A 21,278-nucleotide genomic window follows, 5' to 3' on the forward strand; every position below is an offset into this window, starting at 1 on the left:
ACTCCTATTCTAATGATACTGAAGACTCATGAGTTAATTAGAAAGGCTTACAATAAATCTCCAAATGACTTCACTCAAGGTAGATGCTCAACATGATGATAACCAAACTTAAATCATTATAAAAACAAGGCCATTAATGGAACCAAATATTTGGGATCAACATGGTTGCTTGATATAGGCTGTGTTAGCTTGGTGTGAAGCACTCTCAGCAAGAGGAAAATTTTAGAAGAGTCCATTCTTAACTGAAAGTCCATCACTAGCTTTATTAGTTTGTTAGAAAAGTTACATGATCAGATAATCTTCCCAGGCAGGTGGTATTTCAGAGAGAAATTAAAAGTATTTGTATACTCACAAATAAAATTTCTCCTTTCACCAGGGATTTCAGGTACTCATGAAATCTTCAGGTTGAGAAGCTTTAAGCATTTCAGCCATCAGGAGACAATGGGCTGTATTTTAAGTATTGCATGTTTTAAATCTCAAGCTTTTTCCATAAATGTAATCACATTTGGCATTAGGGAATACCTTTACCATTCCCACCCTTATTTTTAGATGATCCTTGGAAGCATAACAGTCTTAGAGATGTAGACAGGTAGCAACAGTGTTGGGATCAGGGCTGTATGGGTTCTAATAACTGCAGTTCCAATACATTAGGGGATCATTCAGGCTGGAAGGGATTTCCAAACTCCTGCTCAAAGTGGGGTCAGCCATGAGGTCAGATCAGGCTCCTCAGAACTTTACTCAGTCAGTTCCTGGAAACTTTCTATAGTATAACTGCAGTTTCCTAAGCATTCTCTTCTACTGCTTTGTGACAGTGTTCACAGGGATTTTCAGATGAGGGAAGAGATGAGAATGCTGACTCCATGTTCAGAAGGCTTGATTTATTATTTTATGATATTATATATTACATTATAACTATAGTAAAAAGAATAGAAGGAAAAGTTTCATCTCAGAAGGGTAAGTAAGCTAAGAATAGAATAGAAAAGAATGAAAACAAAGGTCTGTGGCTCGGACAGAAAGAGAGAGCCAGCTGTGCTGTGACTGGTCACTAATTTTAAACATCTACACGAGACCAATCACGGATCCACCTGTTGCATTCCACAGCAGCAGATAACCATTGTTTATATTTTGTTTTTGAGGCCTCTCAGCTTCTCAAAAGGGAAAATCCTAAGAAAGGATTTTTAATGAAAAGATGTCTGCGACACTGCTTAACAATTCTCATGGCAAAAAAGGTTTTGTAGTCTGAACCTCTTTTGTTTCAAATGAAGTTTGTTGCCTCTTACACCACAGATCACTTGTGCAGTCTAGCTCCATCTTCTTGTTAACCTCCTTATAGGGTGTTCCAGTCACTAAAAGCCTTTTATTTGCCAGGATCTTTCAAGTCCACTTCCCTTAGCTTCTCTTCAAGGGCTGGTTGATGAGGGCTTAAGCCCCTGATCATGTTGGTAGCCCTTCATTGAACTTGCTGAAGTCCATCAATGACTTTCTTGAACTGGCATGCCCCAAACTGGACACTATCCTAGATGCATTCTGGCAAGTGCTGAAGAGTGGAGATAACCCCTTCCCTCAATCCACGACCTGTACTTCTGATCACCTTGCTGCCTTCTAAGACCCCTAGGCCCAGTTCAGACAGCTGCTTGCAGACAACCAATTTCCACTCTTTATCACTGCAATAGGTTATTTCTCCCCAAAAGCAGGATTCTTCCTTCTGAATGTCATGGGGCTCCTATAATTTCATTTAATCAACCCACTTAGATCCCTTTGAGTGGCAGATCCAGAGTGTCAAATGGTCCCACACAACTGGTGTAACCCAAAAACTTGATGGGGGCGCACTATCATCTCCTGTACTTCACTGGAAGAGATGTTAAACAGGACCTTGTACTGTGGTCATCCACTTGTTACTGACCTCCATTAACCACTGTCCTTAGAGACCAATTATCTAATCTGTTTTGGATTTTTCTCCTGCCCATTCAGTTATCTACTCAGATCATAAAGTAGTAGACAACATGCTGTTTTTGGGATACAAAAACTAGTACAAATATCGAATTGATAAGGCTCAGCAGTACGGCATGCAAAATCCTTTAACTGCTTGGATGCTTGAAAATTTGTACAGCATAGAATACAACTTCAACTTTTGATATGTACTTCTGAAAATTTAAACCATTTTAATATTGTTAATAAATGCTATTTATTAGTAAATGTTTTCTACATTATATCCCAACTACATGTTAATTAAATGATGGCATTAAAAGAGGAGAATAAGAAAAGGCTAATATTAAGCTCAATGAATATTAATAATGAATTGTGAAATACAGTAAATGTGATACATTCTGAAACTGTTAACAAACTGGAATAATTTTAATTTTTAAATTCAACATGTTAATAAAATTACAACTTAAGGACTTAGCCATATAAAATCATTTCAAAGAATTTGCCCTTTCCTCAACAATAAGCTTCTCTGCTCCCACACAAAACAGATTCTCTAGATAATGCATGTTCTATTGTATTTTTAAATGACATTTCAACAAAATCAGACTCACTTATATCGGACAGCCAGAATAAAATTAAATTGCAGGTGGGAAAATTGTCCATCGAACATTGTGAAGGGAGACATTTTGAAAAAGATATCATATTTAACCCAGTTTAAAAATTTTACCTAGTTAAAAAAAGAAAAAAACATGTATGCCCTTGAAGTAGAGAAGACTTACTGTATCATGTTGCCTGTTATCTTTTCCTGATACGATCAAGAAGTAGTTCCATGCCAGCAGCAGCAACAAAGCCAGTGGTATCATGTAGAGCTCAAAGTTCCAGACCACAAAAAGAAAAAGCTAGAAGACAGAGCAGGAAAAAAAGTGATTGAAATCAGCATTGAACTCTTGTGCAGAGTTAAGACCAATAAATTGAAACAATTCTAAAGAAATCCACCTCTCCTTGTGGAGTGTTGTTCAACCACTTTGCTGACTCACACTTACCTCCACAATACAACTACTACCCTTCCCAATCCCTCCTACCTTAATTCTTGGAAAAGTTGATGTACTGTCATCAAGAGAAATATTAATTGTTCTCTCATAAAATAATGCTTTTGTGAATAATGCAAAAGAGCATAAAAATAAGATGGCATTTTACGAAAGGTTAGTTGCTTTCATGAATCATAGAAAGGCTTGGGTTGGAAGGGACCTTAGAGGCCACCTAGATTCACACCCCTCAACACAGCAGGGACATCTTTCACTAGACCAGACTGCTCAGAGCCTCATCCAACCTACCCTTGAACACTTCCAGAGACAGGGCATTCACAACTTCTCTGGGCAACTTGTTCCAGTGCCACCATCCTCAACAATAAGGAATTTCTTCCTAATATCTAATTTAAACCTCTCCTCTTTCAGTTTAAAGCCATTACCTCTTGTTGTATCATTACATACCCTTATAAAAAGTCCCTTTCCATTTTCCTTGTAGGTCACAGGGATATGATAAATTTAAAGAAGACCTCGATATGTTATTGAATCTGGTTATAGCTTTGAAACAACCCTCAAGCAGTGTAAAGGTGGCACAAAAGTTGATTAAATACTAATCTGCTATTTAGAAAAGAAGAACACGGTCATTTTGTACTAATGCCATACAAACAAACAGAAGTAGCAATCAGAAGTCTTTTGCGTGGAAAACTAGCAAGAAATCACAGTAAAAGCTAAAATCATATGATTATTTTAAAGAAAGTATAGTAAAATAGAACTGACCGTGGATTCATCAAAAATGGGTTTAAAAAGAATGCTGAGAAGCCACCTAAGTCCACCACTTTAAAAACTTTGATTTATTGCAGTGTTAGCTCAAAACAGCTCAAGTGCTCTGTGACCAGGGGCTGCCAGAAGCTTGTTTGGGTTACATCTAGAGATTGGGTTACCTAGAGATGTGTGTCTAAATAACTGGGGCTGGTCTTCAGCATGGGATCAACTTGGTCATCTCACCGCCGGAGAAACCCATCCCACTGACAGCTCCATACACCACTGTCTAGACATTGTTCCCTACCATTGTTCCCTACCAACAACAAAAAAGAGAAAGCAAATTGTACTACATACTAGAACTGGATAAACATCCAGAAATCTTGATAAGCCTTTTCATCCAAATAGTAAAGCTTTTGAATATTATTACTTTTAGTACCTTCTACAAGGATTGAAGGTGTTGTGCTACAGAACTCGCAAACCTAAAGCAATGCCAATACCCAGGTAAACCAAAACAGAGCTCATTTTCCCAAATTAGCCATCAAGATGTATGTAAAGATCAGTAAGAATAAAATGCAGATTTTAATAGTTTTTGGCTAGATTTTTTGCTTGGAGTCTTCTGCTAGATTTTTGTTTGGAGTTACAACAAAATGATCTTATCAAATACAAGCAGCCACATAGAAAGCAAAAAAATAGTTCCAAATCTTAGGTAATCTTTCTCAACATCAGGTAACTTACCTCACCCCCATACTTTCTACCACTCTTTACTATGTATATGCAAGTCTATGAAACTGCAAGACAAATGTGATAATTACTAAAAGAACTGAAAAGCATTGTTTGTGAAACAAAAACAAGGATATTGGCATTTCTAGAAGTTTTTCATTTGAAAGAAAAAAAAATTGTTAAGGTTGTTTAGTTTAAAAGAAAATCTGTTAGACATGGTAATGCCTAAGAGGCTGTGTTGGTTTCAGCTAAGGTAGAGTTAATTTCTGCCTAGCAGCTGTTTCGGATTCAGAATGAGAATGGTGCTGATAACACACTGATATTTTGGGTTTTTTGCTAAGTTGTGTTTATCCAAAGTCAAGGGCCTTTTTTCAAATTGCCTCATGCTCTGCCAGTGGAAGGTATTCAAAATAAACTGGGAGGGAGCAAAGCTGGCACAGACAACTGGAACAGACCAAAGGGTATTTCCACACCACAGAGCATCATGCTCAGGATATAAACCAGGGGGACTTACCCAGAAGGGTGGGTGGTGGTGTGGTTTCAGGAAGAGGGATCTGGCAAGGGTCAGTAGGTGGTGAGAAACTGCATTGCATTGTTTTGTTTGGGTATTTTTTTTATTACCATTTTATTACCATTTTTATTTCCCTTTGGTATGGCATTTCACTTAACTTTCTTCATTTCACTTTCACTAACAATTATTAAATTGTTCTTATCTCAGTGTAGAAACTTTACTTCAATTCTCCTCCTCATTCCACCAGGATGTGGGGGAAGAGAGCAGACATTTGAGCAAATGGCTGCGTGGTGTTTCATCTCCAGCTAGGCTTAAAACCACGATAGAAGCAAGCAATATCTCATCTTATCTCATTCAAGAACTGCTCTGTGACCTTGCTGTATCTAATAGAGTGGCAAATCAGATGTAACCAACTTGAAACAAATTTTGTGTCTCAAAAGAAAAGCAAAATATCCTTGCGTGCTTTAATCCCAGAAATACCGAGTCAATGAATGCACACTGAAGGGTGTTTTGGAAGCCAGCAAAAAGCACAAAGTATCAAAAAAGTAAATACTAGAGATTACCTGTTGAGAAAAGGTAACACATAGAGTCTTTATCAGGGCCCCAGCTGAACTTTGGTTAAAAAGTGGTTAAGAAATGAAGTACTATTTAAACACTCCCTGGCCCCAGAGGAAAAAAGCCAACAATCTACACACAGTCTCAGGAGACTTGGACCTGACTAGAGTCTGAGGAACATGGTCATCATGTGCTCTGTACTCCAGAATATTGATGAATTACAATTCAAACACTTCTCCCTTGAAGTTTCTAAGGGCCAAATGACCTTCAAGGGCATTAATTCTTTACAGTACAGCCATTAAAACATATTAAGATATTACCTTTTTTACAAATTGTAAGGACATGCCATTCAAAATGTTGATATTACACCTGTCATTCCTGAAGATGATTTTGCTGACCTGCCACCTTAATTTTCATCTAGTCTGTCTGAATTTTAACCAGTTCCTCCTTTCAGGCAACTGTCTCAGCCAGGCACTACACAAACATTGCAACACAAATGATATGTGTGCTGCATGAGACCAGTACAGTTATGGCCCTCTGACCTAAATGGCCTCATTATTCTTCCCAGACAAGAAATGCACTCATGAAATGTGTATGAGAGAAAACAAGCAGATTTCCAGTATCAGACAAAACTTTTAAGTAAACACAAGCAAATCCAAAATCTGGTGCAGAACAGCAAGAAATCTCCAGGACTCAGTTCTTATGGATGAAAGGCCCGACAGCAGAGGTGAAAGAGAAGAAGGAAGTGATATGTACAAACCTTCATGAAACATGGAGAAGTAAACCAACATTCCATTAAGCAAGTATAGGCCACAAAGTCCCATACCCAAAACAACCAGAAAAGCTAACAAATAAGTATAAAAGAACAGTTCTGAGAGTTGTCCATGTCCATAAAGCATCTAGTGGACGGTATCTGACTGGATAACTTCCAGGAAAATAATGGCCTTGCGTGTGTAAAAAAAGGATGGTCATCACTGAAACAAGCTAACTATTTTAAGAGATGAGTGTGAGTCTCAAAGGTTACAGTTTAATACAACTGCCATTTCCTATACAGAGGGAATATAAAGAAGGGCTTTTTTCATCTCTCCCATGAGATCAAAGTTTTCAGAGTCACAGGCATGAACTGGTCATTTTCAGTTTATACTCTTAGTGAGAGACACATGCATTAAATCATCATTCAGAGAGACACATGACACTATCCCTAGTGTACAACACTTCAAAAATTAATTTAAGTTAGGATATTGAATATCCTATTCTTTTGCAAACTATAGTATATTTTAAAAAGAAATCTTATCCAAAATTGTTAACACTTCCTACTGTTGAGAAAAAAAACCCTGCCCTTTCAGACTAGCAGCTGTGGATCATTAGCTTTCCAGTGATGAGATGTGTTTGATGAGTATTTTTTTTTTCTAATTAAGAGACAAGATTTTCTATTTGACTGTCTTCTGACAGAAGTGAAAAGAAAGATTTCTGCCTATGTGGAAAGGCCATATTCTACAGAACAATTATTTCAGATTTCTTTTTATCTACCTCCACCCAACCCCTTTTCATTTTTAACAAAATCCTGTTTGCACCCACTTCACAGCAATAACCCCCGGTTTTTCTCAACTCTTCTCCTTTTTTCCTTTTGCTTCTGTTTTGACTGCTAGCAGGGAAGAGCATGTAAAAAAAAAGGATCAACCCTACAGGGGACATGGACCTCATCCTCAGGTACAGAAGAGACCAAAGGACATACTGAAAGAGGGCTGCAAGAACTGCTGTTTGAAAGCTTTATGACAAAACTAGAAAATGTTAATTCCACAGAAATGCCTGAGTTCAGTGGACCAGATATTGGCACTGGTAGCACCCAGAGCCATGAGCTGTAATGTGTTGGGAGTAAAGCAAAACACAGACATCCCCACTACCATTGTCTCATACAGGGCACAACACTCATGCTGCAGTGTCCTACTCAAATTGTGGCTTTCCTTGATCATTTTCACAGAACATCTCTACAGCCTTATTTACATATTATCTATATCCTTTCCTTATATTAATAACCAATTTCTTGATTACCCTGGAAACACAAAAATTAGCTGCACACCATTTTGGCACAATCACAAATAGACAATGTCTACAGCTCCAAATACTGCACTCCAATCACAGGATCTTCCATTTACCATTTAAGCTCAAAATGACAATTTTATCACCTGAGGCTTTGTCCCTTGATGTATTCTCACAGGACTAGAAAGAATGAGACAAAACCTGTATCTGCTTGATATAGACTGTACCAAGGACTGCAGGTTTTAAGGTTCCTGCATGGTGTTTTATACAATGAAACACTGGCAACTACTTTGTATTGTACTTTAGAGAGATACTAGCTTCTTCCATTATGAAAGTAGTCAGTTAGTTCTAGGCAATCACAACTCCTCTGATCTTGTACAATACTTTTATAAAAAAATTAGGAAGCATTTCTTTTAGCTGCAACAGATCTCAAATATGCTACCACTAATGTAAACACTTATAGGAATCCACTCCAAATGCAGTGCCTTTATTTAGATAAGTCTGGAAGAAATATGCCTTTTAAACCTACTCTAAAGCATACTCCAGCAGTTTTTCTTATCATTCTTGCAATTTTAGTTCCAATTACCTGGGTGCTAGGAGGAGGTGCAGTATGAAAGATTTGAGTCTGAAGGGCATTATCTGTTACTCTGTTTTTCTGTACACACAAAAAATTAACTTGAAAATAATAAAAGCATGCAACATGTAAAAAAATACAGAAAAAACCCTATAAAATTCCCACTTGCTTTATTTTGACAAATTTTCAGTTCAACCTTGGATTAGTGTTGGTTCTCTTTTTTAAATGTCTGAGGTGCTGGGAGTCTGAGAATGTATAATAATTAGTAATTTTATTCTCTAAGATATTTTCTTTTATCTCAGAAACTAACATCGATTTGTTTGAATTCTCTCTCTCTCTTTGCTGGAATTAGAAGAACTGAGTTCACTTTAGATTGAGTTCACTGAGTTAAATTTAGATTTTTATTAGCATTCTTTCTATTTGTTTCATGTAGAAAGAGAAAAAAGAGATACATTCATGACAAATAAAACAAGAACTTAACAGAATAGATGAAGTATTAATTAATGCCAGTCCAAATGGGGCTTTTGATGTATTGAAAGCTATATATTAGCACTTGCTAGAGCACTTGGGTCCTGCATCTAGAAGAACATACCAAACGAAAATTTCATTAAACGATGGCATTAGATGAGGAGAAGAAAATAAGAAAAGGTTAATGTTAAGCTCAAAGAATATTAATGATGAATTGTGAAAGACATTAAAATGTGATGCATTCTGAAACTGTTAATAAACTGGAATAATTTTAATCTTTAGCTTCAATATCTGAAATTAAAAAAAAGCAGCATCAGGATTTACTAGGTAGGACATTTTTCCTCACAGGTTTTCCATGCTGGGAATCTGTACAACAAACCCCAGGTTCTATTTAATCTCATTCTTTTATCCATGTGTAGTGTATCCACTTGTTACTAAAGCAACAAACCACCCCGTTTGTTTGTGAAACACATTTACAGCCAAAACAACCTTTGTTTTGTGCTGATACTGCTATCCCATCACACCATCATGTATGTTGCATCTCTACAAGATTGTCAGTACCAACAAAATATTCTATTTAAAATTCTGAAATTTTTATTCAATTATTTGCTTACAAATAATTATTTTCCTTACAACTTCTAACAGATGTTTCAAAATAATTTTCCAAAAGTACCACAATCTTTACTTTGAGAATATCAACAACTTCAAGAATGCAAAACTCAGAGCCACAAATGAAGTGTCACTTTAAACAGCACATGGATTACAGACATAAAATTCGTACTGCTGTAACAAGTTGCTAGTCTATCTACTAACAAAAGTTAGGTGGAAATAAAAATTATACTACTCAAAAATATTTTTAAAATGTGGAATCTCTTGTGTCATTTTTGCCTCTTCATTTAAGAGTTTCTGAGCTGCATTATTACATCTGGGTAGTTAGTATCCAGGATAAAATTAAAGGGCAAAATATAGTTCACTAAGGGAATTCCCATACACACAACCTCCTGCCATTCACAGGCCATTTCAAGATGGATTTTTTCTGTCAGACTGCAAAAATGCTGACAAACTATGAGAAATTCCTATGACCACTGACACCTGGCATCAATGACCAACTAGGGCACATAAGATCAAAAGCACATCTAAGAATGGGGATATTAGGGTCACTGAATGTAGTAAACCCCATAGACCTAGGTAAAGCCCCATGGAGAATTGAACAGTAGGAACTGCTGAGACAGCAACACAAGTTCCTGTCTCTCTGACCCCCGCCCCAAAGCTGATCTCTGTAACCCTATAGGCCACTATACCTAACCCTTACTATTGGTCAAGTTTGGATCCCCCTTAACCCTATAAAAGGGGCCTACTTTAGCCCATTCGACAGAAGAAGAGCTGTCGTTGGAACCTTCATGGCCTCCCCTGCAATAAACATCACTGTGGAACCCCAAGGCACTCCTTCTCTTCTCTCGCCGTCTGCTGCAGGCTCAAGCCAAGGCCTACGTACCTAGCAAGCTAAGAGCTGAGATCCTAAGAGAGCTTGCAATCACTGAGAGCTGATAATCACCCAGCTTGCTAAGGGGGTTAGCCCATGGCATCGGCCTCGAGCTAGCCCAGCTTTCAGGCACACTGTCTCCCTGAGGATTGGGCTCCTGGGCTATCTTGCACTACTTGATAATAAGGCCAGAGTAGAGGCTTTATTATAACTGTACCTCCATCCCATCTTAATACCACATTTTCTGAACAATACCTAACTGTTCACTGAACGGCCCACATTTGTCTGAGTGACATTACCTAAAAACTGCTCTACATATTATTTTCCAAGTAAAAAACTGCTTTTGATGTCCCCAGATTGATTTTCAGAGAATCACAGAATGGTTAAGCCTGGAAGCAACCACACTGGGTCATCTGGTCCAACCTCCCTATTCATCCAAGAGCATGTGGCACAGAACTGTGTCCAAACAGACCCTGAGTATCTTCAGTGAGAGAGAGAATCACTTCAGAAGAAAAATCTAAGGTGTTGACTTTGTGAGAAGTGTAAAATCACAACATGGATCATGCTAGATAACTACAGATATTTATGCACAATAGACTGATGATCTTAAGAGCTCTATGCAGTTTTAAATTGTGTTGCACTGAAAAAGATCGCATGCAAGCAGGGATCTACATATTCAAATCTATCTTCCTTCACTATGTAGGCATTTTATCACTTCACCTGGGCATCAATTTTCTATCATCTACATCTTGCAATTCAATTTGAAAAATTTAATTTCTTCAGACAATCCAGGAACAAAATGTTATCATTGCCCCCTTCCTTTCTTACTGCCTTATGAGAAGCTGATGGGCTTTGAACTGGCCTCCTGTTCTCCCAAAAGCCTGAAGATTTTAAAATTAAATTGTCCATCAAAAGTTATTAAACTGGGTATAGAGAAAAAATATTTGGTACCTTCTTCAGCTTAATTACACTTCACTGTACATCTACCAGAGTTCAGACAACATACATAATCCCCAAACACCTGTATGAAAGTTGTTAGAAATACTGTTTTCTGTACATCACATAGTGCATCAGATTAACTTTTTCTTAAGCTGCTTCCTCACTTATCTTCTATCCACTATTGTAGATGAAGGAAGATAATTTAACATTTTAAGAAAACACTATTAAAATGTTTAATAGGGTAGAAATAGTCACCATTACCCAAATACTGGAAAATACAAAACTTTCAGACTTACTTTTCCCAAAGCAAAATAGAAAATACATATTTTAATGAAAAGCAAGTCACTTACTTTAAAAATTGTGAATATGAATGACATAAACTTCACAAATGCTTAAATTGTGCCCATATTCATTGGTATGTCAGAAAACCTAAATAAGCCCTCCTCACTATTCATTCATAAATAAGCACCACCAAAATAAAAGGACCGTTAGGATCAAAGGATTTTAGGAAGCACAACCTTTGATAAAGTTAAGTCCTTTGGTTGTAGGAAAACTGACACTTTACCAACTGTCTGAGTGAAAGCAACAGCAATAAAATTTAAACCGTATGAATGAAGACTAAAACCTAGTAGCTAAAGGTGTTAAAGTAGACTGTGGTTTCCAGTGATAAAATGCAAAAATACTGTGTTTTGGTTTGGTAACTACCTGTATGCCTGGCTTCCCTATGGAGAGACACTTCCATAAGCTGAAGTCTCATTTCACAGACTGGAACTGTAATGTCCTTATTACATTGAAGAAACTCTGTCCAAGTAGGTCTAATTAATAAACTATTTCAACTTTTCAAGACCATCAGCCAACCTCAGTGAGTTCTCCAGGCTGATTTTCATACTCATGATTTATGACCTGCTTCATCATGTTCTTTTATAATGTCTGGAGTATTGGTTGAGTATAACTGTATAAAAACAAATAAATAAAAAAGCCTAGGATTTGTTCCTCTATTACTGATCAGCTTTAAAGTACATAACCTGCAATTTGTTCACACAATGTAGGAAAATGTTTTTCTACCTTTTAATGTACTTATTTGTAAATAAATTTTAATTAATAAATTCATTTCAGTAATTAATTTCAGCTAGCTTGCCATTCATTGTAACTTGATCTCCCAGTCTATATTGTACTTTAAAAAAATTGTCCTTCATTGATCTCAAGACTTTGCCTCCAAAACTTCAGTTCTCAAGAGTTTGCAGATGTATGTGTCTGCTCTGTCCTCTACAGCTGTGCATGCCTGTTCCTATTCACATCTCTAATGTTAATCTAGGGCTGACGTTACCAACTCCTTCTAGTCTATTTACAATCTTTTACTCTTTCCCTATGAACATCCTGTAGCTTTCCACCCTAAATGATTTGTTTGAAATAACTTTGATGCCAGAGATATCTACATGTTAGCATGTAGGCTATGTGTTTTTCTTCAGTATTTACCAAGTCTTTAAATTTTTCTGTGCAGAGCACAATTGTACATTGCAGAAATGAGAACTTAGCAGAAAATAATAGTTTAGATCACAGAGTGAAGCAGCTCCAGGTGTTTGAACAACCCAAATCCTGTACTTCTAAGTCTGTCCCCAGGCTGATGTCACTGAGACAAGCAAGTATTTTTTGTTCTCTAGTACGACAGGTAAAATTATATTCTGCAATGCTTTCTTTAAACAAAATGCTAAACAAAACTCTCCAAGGTCATTTTTAGCTGGCAATTTTTTACAGTAGACTACAGCAGGTCCCAAGAAAGCTAAAGTATATTCACATACTTTTCTGTAAAAGTTAACAAATTGCACTATAAAGAAAACGATGACTTCTGCTATCAGCATAAACAGTGCAAACTCCAAATATTTCAGTGAGATAAAGAGAAGGTAGAAGTTAGAATGCAGTTCATGAATATGTACATCCTGTACATTTTTGTCTCTTTTTATTGTAAAACACAGCACAAAGGAGTGGGAGGACATCTACTAACAGTCACTTCACAATTTGGTAGAATCAGTTATGAATTATTAAACAAATGCAATTTATAGCATAAATAGCGTATTTACTAGTGTATCACCACTCAGTCTTCTTTGGTTGAGTTTACTTCTTCGTGCCCTTGCTAAACTTCTCTGTTCTGCAAAGCTCCACTCAGGTGCATTTGAGAAATCACATCAGACTAATACAGCCTTTCCTGGAAGAGCAATCTCCTGAACTGCTGGGAGTTGTACAAGAAATGGAGTCAAATACCTGGTTAACAAATACACTTTTCATACCTTACAACGTCTGATGCACTTTCAGTCACCTAAAAGATTTCTCTCAATCTGTACATAAGTGACCTGTTTAACGAGGGCAAGCACAAAACTGACATCTTGGAAAAAAACCAGAGGTGCTTCATGGGAAGAGAAAAAAAAGGGAATATCAGAAATAGACTTACCAAACAAAACTGAATTATTGTGTTAAAAACTACAGAAAGCCCCCTTACATTTTGGTTAAAGTTAAGTAACCATTCATATAAGGTGCTGGAAAGAGACAAGAGAGGTGAAGGCTGAAAGAGAAGTAAAGGTGAACAATATTCAGAAGTTCACATTTTTGAATCACATACTTATAAGCAACAGCAAGTTCTGTGGAGAGCAGTAAGTAGGGCATCACCTATCCAAAACACAGAAGGACTATACCATGTAATTGAACAGCCCGCAATACAGTTTTTCATATTTTTAAATGTGATTTTAATGTTCACTCTTGTAAGATATATTGAGAAATAAGATTTTTAATCTATAACATGCAATGTAACTTTTCAGAACAAATAAATTCAACAACAAAAAATATTTTCTTTCTTATGATCCTAGAAACTGTCTTCTGCTGCTTTCATTGAGTGATGTTTCTGCAGGAGAAGTATATTTTCATGTTATTGAAAACACCAGTTGTTTTTCTGTAATAAATTTAATTATATCTGTATTTTTACAAACTGCATTAAATCATATTTAGCACAGAGATCTATGTCCTGACAACTATCATATTGTTTTTATAGTTTATCTTTCCAGTCAGCAAATGCTAGCACCCAAGCTGTATTCCTCTCTCCACATTTGCAGGAAGTAGTGTTGTAGACTCCAAATATATGATATTTCATAGAATCTACCTCAGTAGTTTTTTGTTTCAGCAGAATTACATTTCATTTATTTAGATGATTGCCACTCCAACATGTTTAGCCATACTTGAACATGGAAATGTTTCACAGCTCTAAATGCATTTTTTGAGCCAGGACCATAATCAATAACATTTACTAACCAGGGAAGAAGAGCAGTACATTTTATAGATGCTTACTTCAATGCACATCCTTAAAATGTGAATAGGGAAATGCAGAGTATTTTTACTTTGTTTGTTTTTTGTTTGGTGGGTTTTTTTGGTTTTTGGTTTTTTGTTTGGGTTTTTTTTTGGGGGGGGGTTATATAAAATACCTTAGTAATGAGATCACAATCAGTGTGTTTAAAAAGCTACAGATTTTGTATGTGTGTTTAAACTTGCTACATATGGCAGGAAGCAGAGAGTTCTCCTTTAAAGGACCAAACTCTAAAAACAGGTATTTCATAAATTTAAATAAGCAGGGCCCAAGACTTGGAATCATACCCATATGGCTTCTGTACTTTAACACTCTGTTCAATTCTCAAGATCTTTCAACCAAACCAAAACAGCCAAATATTCTATTAGAGAATAGTCTATTCTATTAGAGAAGTCTCATTATTAAGTTGTCTACAACTTAAAAGAGATTTTTTTTAAATTTTATACAAGATTGAATGCATTCATTAATCATAAAAATTCTTTGAAAAGCAGCAAGAAACTGTCCTTAGGGCAAAGGAGTACAGTTTCTTGCTCAAACCCTGAATCACTAAAACAGATTTATGCACATGTGAAAAACTTCTCTGCTCACTGTTGTGTTTCTAGCAAGTCCAAATAAAAATGACATTTAAAATTCAAGATGGAGGCTTGATCTTATGATTCTCATAGTCACAGAGGTATGTGCAGCATAATTACTAACCATGTATTTTTTATTAAAGATAGAGCAGACTTGGGGTTTTAGCAGACTGTCTTTTCAATGTCACTCCTCCTTCCCCAATTTCCCAGTACCTCCCTTCCACCTGAACTTTGGGTAACACCAAGGAGAGGAAGGCAAGAGTAACTTGACCTGGGTCTTTAATAAATCTGTAAAGTCCTGTGGAACTGACCTGTCACACTGAAGCAGATTGATGATTTGTGAGCAGACCTGGACTCTTCAGAGCTGCAGCTCATGTCTACCATTCGAGGTAACTCTCTCAAAATGGCACTGCTTTGCCAATGTCTTCACAACAGCATCTGGAGAGGGGGATAAATGTTTTGCTGATGCTCAAGAAAGCTTTTTGCAAGACTCGGGAATTCAATTACCTGTTCTCTAGGCAAGTGTATTCCAGCAGGTATAGACTCCTCTACCCCTCTGCTCACTCTCACCAGACCTCTGATTAGCTCTGATGGATGTCCTTCCCTTACACCCTCAAAGATGACAGAGTCTAACCTTTGACCAAAGCCACCATGTCAGCTAAACCATAGCAGTGTCAGGTCCAGCCTGTTTTGAATACATCCAGGGATGGTGACTCTATCCCTTCACTAGGCAGCCTGTTCCAGTGCATGACCATCCTTTCAGTAAAGAAATTCTTCCTAATGTCCAACTGAACTTCCCCTGGCACAGCTTGAAGGTATTTGCTCTCATCCAGTATTTAACCCATTCAGTAAAGAAATTCTTTCTGATGTCCAAAATTAACCTTCCCTGACACAGCTTGAGGCCATTTGCTCTCATCCTGTCAATGACTGCAAGAAGAGACCAACCCCATCTCGCTACAGCCTCCTTTCAGACAGTTGTAGAGAGTGAAAAGGTCTCCCTGAGCCTCCTTTTCTCCAGGCTAAACAACCCCAGCTCCCTCAGCTCTCCCTCATATGGCCCTGCTCTCTACACCCTTCACCAGCTCTGTTGCCCTTCTTGGACACACATTCCCACACCTCCATGCCCTTCTTGAAGTGGAGGGCCCAGAACTGAACTTGAGCTGGGGAATCACCACTGCACAGGTGGACAATCAGTGCCCTGGTCTGCTGGCCACACAATTTCTGATAAAGACCAGGATGCCATTGGCCTTCTTGGCCACCTGGGCACACTCTGGCTCACGTTCAGCCAGCTGTCAATCAGCATCCCCAGGTCCTTTCCTCCTGGGCCACTCTCCAGCCACTCCTCCCCCAGCCTGTAGCACTGCATGGGGTTGATGTGATCCAAGTGCAGGAACCAGCACTGGCCTTATTGAACCTCACAGCGCCGGCCTCGGCCCCTTGGCCTGGCCTGTCCAGATCACTCTGCAGAGGCTGCCCATGCTCCAGCAGATCAACACTCCTGCCCAGCTTAGTGCTGTCTGCAACTTACTGAGGGTACACTCAATCCCCTCATCCACACCAGCAATAAAGACATTAAGCAGGGCTGGAACCCATACTGAGCCTTGGGGATTCCCAGTAGTGACTGACCACCAACTGCAGCACCATTCACCCCCATGCTCTGGGCCCAGCCTTCCAGCCAGTTCTTAACTCAGTGCACTTGCCCAAGCCACAGGCTGCCAGCTTGCCTTAGTTTAATACAGTTATACAAAAGAGTGACTCAAAAGTGAATTATTTCCCCTTTAGTTTTAACCACTCCCCTTTCATCAATAAGGAAAAATGAATGTGGGAAGGTCTAAGTGAAAAAATAAAAGCTTACTAAAAAGAAAAACAGCAACAACCAAAATACTATTTTTTGTCCAAAACAAATCAACACTGCTGGGATGCTGGAAGAAACTTCCCAGCTGCTGCAACGCTGACCACCCTCAGGGGCTGGAACTCAGAGAGATAGATGGCCAAGCTTCCCAGCACAGCACAGCAGCTGCGGAGAGTGGCTGGATCTCATGCAGCAGGTTTGATCTCCCCTGGCCTGGTGCAGCAGCTGGAGAGAATGGTATTGTGAGGTTCCAAAGCCTCAGGAGAACAAAAGAAAACTACTTTGCCAAACAGCACAGCACAAAGCAGCAGTAGTGAAAAGTTGTTGCAAAGTTCAATGAGGAGAAGTTTTGGATTGCAAAATGTAGCTTCTTGGTGTCAACTCAGAGATCTGCCCCATGCCAACCCCTAGATAGCCAGAAGACAACAGAAGAAGAGCTCCACACACATTTGTTTCTGGTTTTTAAAGGGATCCCCCATTTCCCCTTCTGTGAACCCTGTGTAAAACACACAAGTTTGGCTTCTTGGGTTGCTGAATCTTAAAGTGACAGTAAAAACAGACTACATGGATTAACATAGAGGAAATACAGAATACACATTTTTGGTCACTGAGGACACAGTTTCCCCAGTAGGATGCTGGGGGTGACTGAAGTCCAAGGTAGACAATATCCACAGTTTTTCATCATCCACTAGGTTGGTAACCTCATCATAAAAGGAGATCAGCTGATCAAGCTGGATCTGCCCTTCCTAAACCCATGCTGGCTGGGCCTGATCCCCTGGTTGTCCTATTTGTGATGCATGAAGGCACTCAAGATATCTGTACCATAACCCTCCCAAACACCGAGGTCAGGTTGACAGCCCTCTAGTTCCCTGAATCCTTCTTGTCGGTGGGCACTACATTGGCCAACCTCCAGTTGTCTGGGACCTCCCCAGTTAACCAGAACTCATGATAAATGATGAAAAATGGCTTGGCAAGCTCTCCTATCAGATCTCAGCACCCTTTGATGAATCCCATCCATCCCCACTCCTGCACTGCAGGGGGTCTGTTCTGCTCCCTGTCCCTGTATATCAGTGCAGGGGACTGGTTGTCCTGAGGATAACAGATCTTTATGTTAAACACTGATGCAAAGAAGGCATTAAGGACCTCAGTCTTTCCATCAACCCTGGTGACAAAGTTCCCCTCCATGTTCAATAGAGAATGAAGATTTTCTTTGGACCTCCCTTTGTTGTTCATTTATTATAAAACTACTTTTATTATTTTTCACAGGAGTGGCCAGGTTGATTTCTAGCTGAGCTTTGGCCTCTGATTTTCTCTCTACACATCCTAACTATACCCTTGTACTTTTCCTGGGTTTCCTGCCCCTTCTTCCAAAGGTCATAAACTCTTTTATCCCATGTTCCAGTAAAAGTCAGACCAGTCTTCTTCCCTGATGGCTTGTCTTTCAACAATAGAGCATGCTCCTGTGCTTTTAAGATTCCATCCTTCCTGATCCCTTTATCATCAAGGACTCTTTCCTAAGGAACTCTCTGTGTCCTGAACAGGTAGGGGCTGGGTTAACCCCACTCCTTACTTCATGAAGAATCAAAAACTCTATCATTTTATGGTTGCTGTGCTCAGGATGGGCATTCTCCTACCACTTTCAGTTCATAAACAGCAGGTCTAGCAGGCACCACACCTGGTAGGTTCCCTTACCAGCTGTGACAGAAAGTTCTCTTCCACATAATCCAGGAACCTCCCAGACTGCCTTCTTTCTGCTGTGTTGAGTTTCCAACAAATATTTGGCAAGCTAAAGTCTTCCACAAGCAAAGGGCTGGCAATTGTGAATTACCAGTCAGCTGCTTAGTGTTAGTTCACCTGCCTCTTCATCCCGGTTGGCTGGTCTGTAAGACTCCAACAAGGATATCTGCATTGTTAGCCTTCTCACTAATTCTCACTCAACCTTAACAACACTATTCTTGCTTACCAAACAGGTTCTAGCTTCAAATCAGGATCCTTATCCCTTTTCTTTGCCTGGAGAGGAGAATAAAAATACATGGGATTTTCTAGTTAGCAGCTCCTGCGTATGGATCTCCCCCACCTGGGACCATTTGCAGTTCTTGATGCTTCAGCACAGAGCATCAAGGCTGTTGGGGAAAATCTACAGAAGATGGCAGCCAGATAGACACATTGTACACTTTTATGTGATGAGGTTTTGGTAGTGGGGGACTAGAGGTGTGGCTTCTGTGAGATGCTGCCAGAACTTCCCTTTTGTCTAACCAAGTCAATGCCACTTGGCTCCAGGAAGCACTCACTGCTGGCCAAGGCTGAGCCCATCAGTGCTGCTGGCAGCATCTCTGGGATAATGTACTTAAGAATGGGAAGAAGAAAACTGTACAACTACAGTCAGAGAGAAGAGTGAGAATATGTATATGTGTAAGTATATGTAAATATACTCTGCCAACACCCACGTACATGAAAAAGCATGAGGAACAGGTACTCCAGTTATATATGTATGTATGCATGGGCAAAACTTCCCCTGCAGCCAGCTGTGAGGCAGGCTGTCTTTGAAGTCCATGGAAGTCCACAGTGGAGCAAATATCCATCATGGAGGACCCCACACCAGAGAACTTCAATACCCAGGGAAGGAACTCATGCTGGAGCAAGTCTGTGTCTGGAGGGCTGTACCTCCTGGAAGAGAGCCACACTGGAGCAGTTTGTAAAGAACTGCAGTCCAACACCCTGTAGTGTGTTGACTGTGGCTGGATGCCAGGCACCCACTGAAGCTGCTCAATCACTCCCTCTGCAACTGGACAGGGAAGAGAAAATAGAACAAAAGGGTTTGTGGGTTGAAACAAGGTCTGGGAGAGATTACTCACCAAATATCATCACAGGCAAAACAGACTCAGCATGGGGATATCAATATAATTTATTACTAACAAAATCAGAGTAGGATTATGAGAAGTAGAATAAATCTTAAGCACACTTTTCCCCACCCCTCCCTCCTTCCCAAGCTCCACCTCCTCCCCTTCAGCAGCGCAGGAAGATGAGGAATGGAGATTGCAGCCAGTTCATCACAGGTTCTGTCAGTGCTCCAGGAGAAGAGTCTTTCTCCTGCTCCAGCATGGGGTCTCTCCCACAGGAGACAGTTCTCCACAAATTCTTCCAATGTGTGTCCTTCCCACAGGCACCTTCACAAACTGCTGCAAGGGTGAAGGTGCACAGGGTGCAATCCTTCAGGCACAGCCTGCTCCAACATAGGTCCTCCACAGGGTCAGAAGTCCTACCATCTCCATCTCCAGAAAGAATCCATCTCCAGCAAGAGTTCCTCTTTCCATGGGTCTGTAGCTTCCAGCAGCTAATCACAGAAGCCACCACTGTAGCCTGCCCACTAAGAAAATCTGATCATATCCAATACATTTACATTGGAGAAATTTGTGGAGGACTGTCTGCTGCAGAAGTGTGAGGAATTGAAAAGAGTGTGAGGAATCTTCTGCCTAAGGAGGAAGGAGTGCAAAAATCACGTATTATGAAATGAATGCAGTCCCTATTCCCATCCCAGTGAAGCACTGCAGGGGCATCTGGGAGTGGAGTTGAGCCCATGGAGAAGGGAAAGGGAAGATGTTTTAAGATATGCTTTTACTTCTCATTAACCTACTCTAATTTAATTGTCAATAAATTCTAATAAAAACTAATTTTAGACCCTAGTTGAATCTCTTTTGCCTGTGACAATAATTGTTTAATGATGCTGACCCTTGAGCCTTTTGTTATACTTCCTCTTCCCTGTCCAGCTGTGGTGGGCAGAGATGGAGAGGCTGAGGTGGGCATCTTGGGCCAATATAAAATCTCTGAACCATTTAGGTCACCTTTAAGATCATCACGTCCAACTCTTAACCCAGCACAGCCAAATCCACCACCAAACCATGTACCATAGTTAGAGAGGTGCCATATCTACATGTGTTTTAAATACTTCCATCACTGCCCTGGGCAACCTGTTAAAGTGTTTGAGAGCCCTTTTTTTGAAGAGATTTCAAAATCTCTTTTGGTGCAAGCTGGAGATATTTCCTTCTGTGCACAAGCAGAAAACAAAAGGCAAAACACCAATATTTGATTGACCATTTTTGACAGTCCTAATAAATTTAAACATACAGGAATACAGTGTTGCAAATATTTTAGGATAAGGACATAATGTTATGTTTGTATGTTAGAAACAAATTAACCACACAACTACACTGAATGCAACTTGATGAAGTTTCAACCTCAGAATTCTATGACTCAGAGAAGACATAAGCAATTGACAAAAATTATAGACAAATCTTAACTGCAGACAGCACTTCTGAAATAATCAATGATAAATATCAGGCAGAAAAAAAGGAATTTGGGTATGTAACCAGAACAGGAATTTAGTTACTGGAAAAAGTCTCTATAGAGATTTGAGATAATCACAAAAGCTGTTGTCCTCATTAAAGGGCTGTATGGTTCAACCAAAAGCGAAAAACTACCTGGATTCTCTTGTCTCTCTTCAC

General features: G+C 39.2%; 1 protein-coding gene across 6 annotated transcripts in view; it reads right to left on the reverse strand.

Moving 5' to 3' along the window:
- The window catches only part of MCTP1 (multiple C2 and transmembrane domain containing 1), a 211,994-nt gene that overhangs the window by 49,788 nt on the left and 140,928 nt on the right, over positions 1-21,278 (reverse strand). For 4 of the 6 annotated variants that reach the window (XM_077171985.1, XM_054651867.2, XM_077171986.1 and 1 more), the window contains one exon: positions 2,706-2,825. In XM_077171985.1, the coding sequence (XP_077028100.1) occupies positions 2,706-2,825 (120 nt within the window). Of the gene's footprint in view, positions 1-2,705; positions 2,826-15,235; positions 15,363-19,793; positions 20,250-21,278 lie in introns of those variants that run through there. The other 2 variants (XR_013180129.1, XM_077171988.1) reach the window with 2 other exon arrangements.

The sequence above is a fragment of the Agelaius phoeniceus genome, chromosome Z (genome assembly GCF_051311805.1).
Source record: "Agelaius phoeniceus isolate bAgePho1 chromosome Z, bAgePho1.hap1, whole genome shotgun sequence".
Classification (NCBI taxonomy): domain Eukaryota; kingdom Metazoa; phylum Chordata; class Aves; order Passeriformes; family Icteridae; genus Agelaius; species Agelaius phoeniceus.